The sequence below is a fragment of the Echinops telfairi genome, unplaced genomic scaffold (genome assembly GCF_000313985.2).
Source record: "Echinops telfairi isolate 266 unplaced genomic scaffold, ASM31398v2 ScPeMD7_7415;HRSCAF=8453, whole genome shotgun sequence".
Classification (NCBI taxonomy): domain Eukaryota; kingdom Metazoa; phylum Chordata; class Mammalia; order Afrosoricida; family Tenrecidae; genus Echinops; species Echinops telfairi.
The window spans coordinates 339,520-347,579 of NW_022111315.1; the positions used below are offsets into that span (position 1 = coordinate 339,520).

Below are 8,060 nucleotides of genomic sequence, written 5' to 3' on the forward strand. Positions count from 1 at the left end.
GTACAAATGTGCTTTACACAATTGATGTATGTATGGATTGTGAGAAGAGTTGTATGAGCCCCTAATAAAATGATTTTAAAAAATAGCAGCTGAGGTCTTAAAGGCTTTAAGTTAAACAAGCGGCCACCTAGCAGAGAAGCAACAAGCTCACAAGGACGCACCCCAGCCTGTGCAGTCATGAGGTGTTGGCAGGATCAGTTAACAGTCATCAGAAGACCCCAAACAAAAAACATTATTGTTGAGAATGAGGGGGGTTGGAGCAGAGACCCAAAACCCATCTGTAGACAATGCAACATCCCCCTACAAAAGGGTCACAAGGTAAGGATGAGTCAACCAGGGTGACAGCACTGATGAAACACACATATATTCCTCTGGTTCCTTGAGGCTTCCTCACCCTCCACTATCATGATCCCAATCCTGTCTTTCATTGTGGGATAGACTGGAGTGGAGCATGTACACAGGTACAGGTAAGAGCTCAGGACACATGGAATCCCGGTCAGAAAAAAAACTCCAGAAAAGAAATGGGAGTAGATACCAGGAGGCTAAGGGTAAGGTGGGGAGAGGAGGAAGAAGCGGCAGGGGAAAGAAGACAGCGGTTGGTGTGATATGAAAATAGTAATAATTTATATTTTATCAAGGGGTCACGAAGGTGGGAGGAGGGAGGGAGGGTAAAAAGAGGAGCTGACACCATTGACTCAAAGAGAATGTAAATCTTTAGGAAATAATGATGGCAACATATGTACAAATATGCTGGATACAATTGATGTATGGATTGTTGTAAGAGCTGTAAGAGTCCTCAATAAAACGATCTTTAAAAATAAACAAAAATAAAAGTTGAAGACAACAAAAAATAAATCACAGCCTTGGAAACTCTATGGAACAGTTCTGCGCTGTTCTATAGGTTATCATGAATTGCAACTGACTCAATGGCAATGGGTTTGGTTTTTTATACCTACACAGCAGCACCACAGAAGCCCTAATACGCTTCTTTAACAATTACAGAAAAAAAAATCCTATGGTGCAGTTTTACTTTAACATATGAGGTCACCGTATGTTGGAAACTACTTGACAGTAACAGGCTTGGTTTTATCTTGTAACACACTGAAATAATTTCATTTTAATTTCCTTGTTACTATCAATACTACTGTTATCCTCACTTTTCTTTCTTGTTGACTTTAATCTCTCTCCTTCATTAATCTTTTAACTCCCAACATATCTTTTCGAAATAATTGCTATTAGTTGTCAATTTCAACTAATGTATGCAGAGAAAAACTGCTCCAGAGGGCCACGAATGAATGACCTTTTGGAACTAGATCACCAGGCCAGGCTTCCAAGATACCTGAGCATTTTCTCACCCAATCTTAAGCTATTATTTGTCTAGCACTTAACCATTTTGTGTCACCCAGCGACTTCCATTGCCATCAAGTCAATTCCAACTCTTAAGTGACCTTTATTTAGGGTTTCTAAGGCTATAAATTTTTGCAGAGCGATAGCCTCATCTTTATCCCATGGAGCAGCTGGTGGGTTTAAACCTCAAACCTTGTGGTTAGCTCCCCATTGCCTAGTCCACAATGCTACTCAGAGATTATTATCAATAGCAGTAATTATATCGACTTCTATTTATTATGCTTCCACTATATGCCAAGCATTTGTAGTTATTTTATCTACCCAATAACATGAATTATTCTGAGAAACAGAACTTAAGTCACTTATTCAGGGTGATATACCTTTAAGTTACAAAATCTGAATTCAAACCTAGGTTGATGACAGTTTGTGCTCTTTTCAACATATCTCATTTTCCAAGTCCCACTGATTTTTCTCAGTAAATCCCGAGTTCCACTTGTCCTACCATTTTCCACATCTGTCATCTAAATCCAGACCTCAGTAACTTTACAAGTATGTTAGAAAAGTCTCCAAGTTAGTCTGACACTTTTCCCCCTTCTACTCAAAACCCTAAAACAAGTACCACTTTTCCTTTTTTAAAGTTATTTTATTGGGGGCTCTTATAACAATCCATACATTCATTGTGTCAAGCACACTTGTACACATGTTGTCATCATCCTTTCAAAAGGAAACTAGTATCTACACAACCCTGGCACTGTAGAGTTGATTTCACATCACTTAACAAAACTCAAATTCTCACAAAAGCTTAATTAATGAAATAGGTGTTACCACTTTGACTATAAACAAAAACACTAAGGAATTATTACAAATGAAAAATTCAAACTTCAGATTTAACTACAGTTAGGATTTTAATCTGGGACATTCTGAACTTAAGACAGTTTTAAAAGAACATTTTCTTTTCATTATACCACTCTGCCTCTTACTTAACAATCTATACTGATTTATAATTCTTCCTAGCATTCAACTCCCAAGGCGCTGTAAAATTGTTCCCAGTATCGTAAGTATCATTAGTAATTGTTAAATATTCTTCCCATTACTTTCAAGCAAACACTTGCTTGTTACTCCTTTCAAGCAAACCTGTTAGTCAACCCTACCACATATTTTTATTTCTAAACCTTTGAAAATACAGGTTCCAAACCAAAATGCTCTGCTGCTTGCTTTGTTACTTACCTCTCTGGAAAATTTATTCATATTTTATCTCCATGATGCGTTCCCTAATGACATGTACCCACTTCTAAAGAACCACCCTTATAAATCAAAGGGGAAACTAAGGACATAGTTAAAGTACTCCTATAGGACAAGAGAATCTGGAACTGAGCATTCCATAATAGAGACTATCAAGTGTAGCATTCCTTTTCCACAAAGTCAGCTCATTAAAGTCCAAACAAAAGTCCCCTAACCCATTCCTGAAAATTATACCTTCCACTGCAAATTAGCATTGCTTCCTTATGGAGACTGATTATGGAAACAATTGTACAATTATGTTTGAAATGACAGAACTATGGAATGATATATGCATTAACTCCCAAGTTGCAGCAAATTAAAAAAAAGGCATACATCCAGGAATGGTTTTGGGGCTCACACTAAATCCTAGCTCCAACTTAACAATCAGTTCTTACATCATGGCCCTGCTAAATACTCACCTTCATGAAATCACCACGAAAGATAAGGGTGCTATAACAAAGTGTGAAGAAAGCAGATAGTGCCCAGCAATCAATCAGAACAGTGTCTGGGGTCTTAAAAGCTGTATTCAAACAAGCAGCCATCTAAGTAAGGAGTCAAGCAAGTCCACATGAAGGAAGCACATCAGCTTGTGTGATCCAAAGATGGCAACGACAAAATTCAAATATAGTGAGGAGAAAAGCATCAGAGCTAAAATTATGAACACCTAATTTGTGGAGGACCATGGGGGAATGGTAGGAGGCCCAAACCCATCTGCAGAGTATCTAGTCAGACTGAGCCACTGGTAGATCCATTCTAGCCACAGGCAAGAGTCTCAATCAGCCTAACTATCAGGCTGAGAGCATTGTAATCTTGATTATGGTGGATCTAACTAGATACTCGGCCAGTTGACCACCCTGTAGACACAACCTGAATTTGTTCTGGGTACAATATCTCTTACTAGTTCCATGACAGAAATTTCTTCTCCAACTTTTTGAATGTTGGTGGGGTCTTTTCCTTGTATCATTATTTGTACTTTTGTTTTTATACTATTATGTTTTTATCCTTATCACCTTAGTGTGATTTTGTTTTTTGTTTTCTGTTGGGTCTCCCAATTGTGAAGCACAGGAGGAGTGGATCCATAATATTAACTGATACAAGGGGATATAGGGAATATAGGGATGGGAATGGATGATAGGGAGGGTAGGGGATTTCTGGAGTAAATAATGAAGCCGGGAGGGAGCACTAGAACAGATTCTGATTACATAACTCATTTTAAAGGCGATTTCACCATGGAGGGGAGGGTATGTTCTCTAAAATTGATGTAGTGAACAAAAAAAATTAAAAATTGATGCACTGGTGATTGTACAATTCTCCTTGATATGATTAAACAATCAAGCTATTGAATTATGTGATACACAAATTACGTGCCAACAAAACTGTTCGGAGGAAAAAAACACAAGTAAAAAAAAATTGCTTCCTTAGCCTTAGTCAAACAAAGTATTAACACTCAAAAATATTACGTAGCTCTGTCGATGCAAACAAGGGGGGTTGGAATGGAGACCAAAAGCCCATCTATAGACAACTGGACATAACCCCACAGAAGGGATACAAGGGATGACCCAATCTCAGGGTGCAGTATAACACTGACAAACACAAATCATTCCTCTACAGACATCATTCCTCTAGTTCCTGAATGCTTCCTCACCCCCACTACCATGACCCAGTTCTACCTTACAAATCTGACTAGACCAGAGTACACACATTGGTATAGATAAGAGATCTAGACACCTGGAATTCAGGACAGATAAACCCCTCAAGAACAGTAGTGGGAGTATCGATATCATGAGGGTAGGGGGTTGCTGGGAGGGGGAAACTCATCACAAGGTTCGATATATATCCCCCCCCGCCCCCTGGTCCAAGGGGGACAAATAACAAATGTAGATGAAGAGAGACAATTTAAGATACAAATTAACAATAATAATAATATATAATTGATCAAGGATTCACAGGGGTGGGGTGGGGAAGAGGAGCCAATACCAACAGCTCAAGTAGAAAAAAAATGTTTTGGAAATGTTGATGACAACATATGTACAAGTGTGCGTAATACAATCGAATGATAGATTGTTATAAAGACTTGTAAGAGTCCCTCAATAAAATGGTTAATAATAATTTAAAAATTAGCTCTATTTGACATATTCTGGCTACTTAATACTAAATATATTCTACACAGAAACATGAGTTTGTAAATTGATTTATGTCTTATTATGAACAATTATTTTGTATTTGCATATTCCATTTTCCCCCTAAAATAAGCAATCTTCTATTTTTCTTGGGTTACTTCTTGTGAAATGAGGTGCAGTTAAAAGCAGTCAAATCCATTAACTAATCTTCAAGAGACTAAGTTCAAGTATTTATCATGGTTTTATCTATATTTTTCAGCACTCAGAAATCAAATTCAAAGAAAAGGTGGGCAATGAATACGCAACTTTTAACAAAATTTCATGTCGCCAGAGGGAGTGTAAGGTATACTAAATTATGACTAGTAGCTCTCGATTCCAAGACTACCAAATCCTGAGCTCAAGATCAGATTATGAACTGTTTTCTTTGTTCCATACTCTCTACTACAGTATATATAACACAATTAATATATAATGAGCTAGAGTTCTATCAGGATTTCCTTATGTATAAAGAGGTTAAGAACTGCTAAGATACATCCTTTCCAGGTCTGACATTCTTGATTCCATAATGCATCACCCACCTTATATAAGGGAGAACTATTTAAGTTGAAAGAAAGCATTACGTGTGTTTATCACTATGAATCAGAAATGACTCAAGGACAGTGTTTTTGTTTTCTGGTATCAGCATATAGGTAGGTGAATATCAAAATTTGAGCCAATAAATACATGGATTCATTTATATTTGGACTATAAATTCCTTGAGGACAAAGACTGCATCTAAAACAATGCCATGCATGAACCCTCAGAAACTAAAACAAACTTACATGCATCAAGCTGATTCTGCCTCATAGCGACCCTAATAGGGCAGAGTAGAGCTGCCTCAGTGGGTTTCCAATACTGTAACTCCTTACCACAGTAAAAAGTTTCATCTTTTTTCAGCAGGGAACACTGGTGCTTTTGAACTGCTGACCCTGCACTTGGCTTAGCAGCCCAACATATAACCCACTATGCCACCAGAGCTCCTGCCACAAACCCTATACTCAAATACCAGGTGACAAGGAAGAAAGTAGTATCATCCTTTTTTTTGCATTCCCCAATAATTAAGTCTTAACAGTATGAAAAAATAAAATAAAAAGCTTGAGTATAGTAAGATTGCCTCAGAACACAAAAGACAGGAGCCACTTGGAACTATGGGACAGAGATAAAGCAAACACATAGAAAACAGGAACAATGAATAAAAACTGGACCACCCAAGCAAGAAAATGCCTTGAATGCTCTCTTGATTATACTGAAGAATCACCTGAGTGGCAAGGTGGCTGCAAGCTCCCCAATGTCTGCTGATACCTTCGGCTTTCATCTTCTGCTACCTCATTGATATCTGAATAGTCCACAGCATCTTCTGTACTTTTAATCCATCCTATTGAATTTTCAAAGGGGAGATCTTCAACATATAGCAAGTTAACTCTCATGCCCTCAGATAAATCCCATTTAAAAATACACATATATCAAGTGGCTAGCCTCCTCCCCCTCCTTACTTCCCATGACCCACACTTCACCTTCGTCATTTACCAGGACACCGTCAATTCCAGTCAATTCTTCATTTGCCGTGAGTTCAGTGATCAGGCTGCCCAGACCCAAAGCCCCCAAGCCTGCCAAGTGCTTCTTACACTCCTGGAAAAAGGGACAGCACCAGAGTGGAGGACAACAACTACACCTGAGCTCCCCACACCGCAAGGCTCATTTCCCTGGTCCATGACAAAGCCAAAAATTAGTATAAAAACTGACTACAGTAGCCTTAAAAAGGGGGGGGGCAGAGATGTTCAAGAACTCTCATGTAAATCTTCTACCAAGCTCCACGTTTACCAGATCTTTACTAAAGTACCTCGTCCAATTTCTGTCACCACACTTTAAAGATAAAACCAAGTTTCTCAAAACCAAGGACAAAACAACCAGCTAGTAGCTCTGAGGCTAAAAGTTAAGTAAAGTGAGATCACTTGGCCAGGTGATGACATTTCTGCTCTCTTTGATGTATGTTGCAGTGGAGGGGCAGATACAGATTTATTCATTGAAAAAATGAACCTGAATAAAAGGAGGTGTTTCACTTGGACACAGGAACCAATTTCAGGAATGTCAAGGTGCAACATTACATTAAAAATCCTGAGGACTGGAAAATACGGTTCCAATAGCCACTGCTCTAACAGTGGGAGCTGGAATCACAGGACTTGTGCCAGGTTCTGTCCAATTTTCGATGTTAAAAATGCAAAGTTCCCAGACTCTCCAAGATATCCAGACACGACTGGAAAGTAATTCCACTACTACACTAGGTTAAAGGATTGCTTTTGCAAGGTCTCTCTCTCCAAAGTAACCCACTCCAGGGCGCCTACCCACAAGGAGGTCTGTGTCTGCCAATCAGGCTCCTCCTCGCTAAGCCCACGCCCACAAGGGAACTCTCCCGTCCCACTCCGCTCCCCAAATAAGCATCAGGGTGGAACGCGGTTCCTCTCTTACGTGCACTGCGCCCTTCCCAAGAAAGCCACAAGTGCTGAACATCCACTACCCAAAACCTACACTACACGCCGCCGCCGCCGCCGCCCCATCCCCATCCCTCTCCCCACGCCCACCCCCTCACATCATCCAAGACGCTTTCCCCCTCCAGCTGCCCGGCTCCATTGATGTTGCCGAAAAGGAAACCGGCTAAAGAAAATGGACCGCCTCCAGCCGAATCTTCATCGCTGTCCGAGTCTGACATGATGGCGGCGGCAGCTCTGGCTGCGACGCGGTGCCGCAGCAAATTCCAGTCTGGTCTCATAGACCGGAAATTTCAAAATCAATCAGCAAGAAAAGACTTCCAGAGTTCCCGGACCCTACCAACCTCTACCGGAAGTGGAATAAAGAAAAGGGAACCGGAAAGCCGGCGGTCCTACGAGAAAGAGACTAGGTGTCCCTACTTTACTAACGGCTTTTCATTTGACCCGGGGCGACCGGAAGGCTGAATAAGTGGAAAGAGGTTGGTCAAAGAAAATATTAAGTCCCACCCTTCCACTTCCGTGCGCACGGCGCCTGCAGTGTTTCCAATCAAAACAGCTGGTCCTCCTCCAATCAGAAGGAGCTGCTGGAGTCCCGGAACCTGTGTCCAGGAGGTTTCAAGTCGCTGTGCCATAATATTCGGAAGTAAGGATTAGGTCTTCCATTTTAGCTCTCTGCTTCCTGCAACTTTATCCAAAAGGTCCAGATGTCCCTTTGTAAGGTAGTTGTTTCAAATTGACATTTCTCCATAGGAATGATTGGGGGTTTTTTTTGGCTTTATTTTCTCAA

At 40.3% G+C, this 8,060-nt stretch overlaps 1 protein-coding gene across 7 annotated transcripts in view; it reads right to left on the minus strand.

Moving 5' to 3' along the window:
* The window catches only part of TAF1 (TATA-box binding protein associated factor 1), a 110,624-nt gene extending 103,027 nt beyond the window's left edge, over positions 1–7,597 (minus strand). For 3 of the 7 annotated variants that reach the window (XM_045297009.1, XM_004716661.3, XM_004716662.3), the window contains exons 1-3: positions 7,375–7,596; positions 6,302–6,416; positions 6,046–6,162 (exon numbers count right to left, since the gene is read on the minus strand). In XM_045297009.1, the coding sequence (XP_045152944.1) occupies positions 6,046–6,162; positions 6,302–6,416; positions 7,375–7,554 (412 nt within the window). In that variant the 5' untranslated portion in view covers positions 7,555–7,596. Of the gene's footprint in view, positions 1–6,045; positions 6,163–6,301; positions 6,417–7,374 lie in introns of all 7 variants that reach the window. The other 4 variants (XM_004716664.3, XM_004716663.3, XM_045297007.1 and 1 more) reach the window with 3 other exon arrangements.
* Positions 7,598–8,060: the final 463 nt, after the last annotated feature.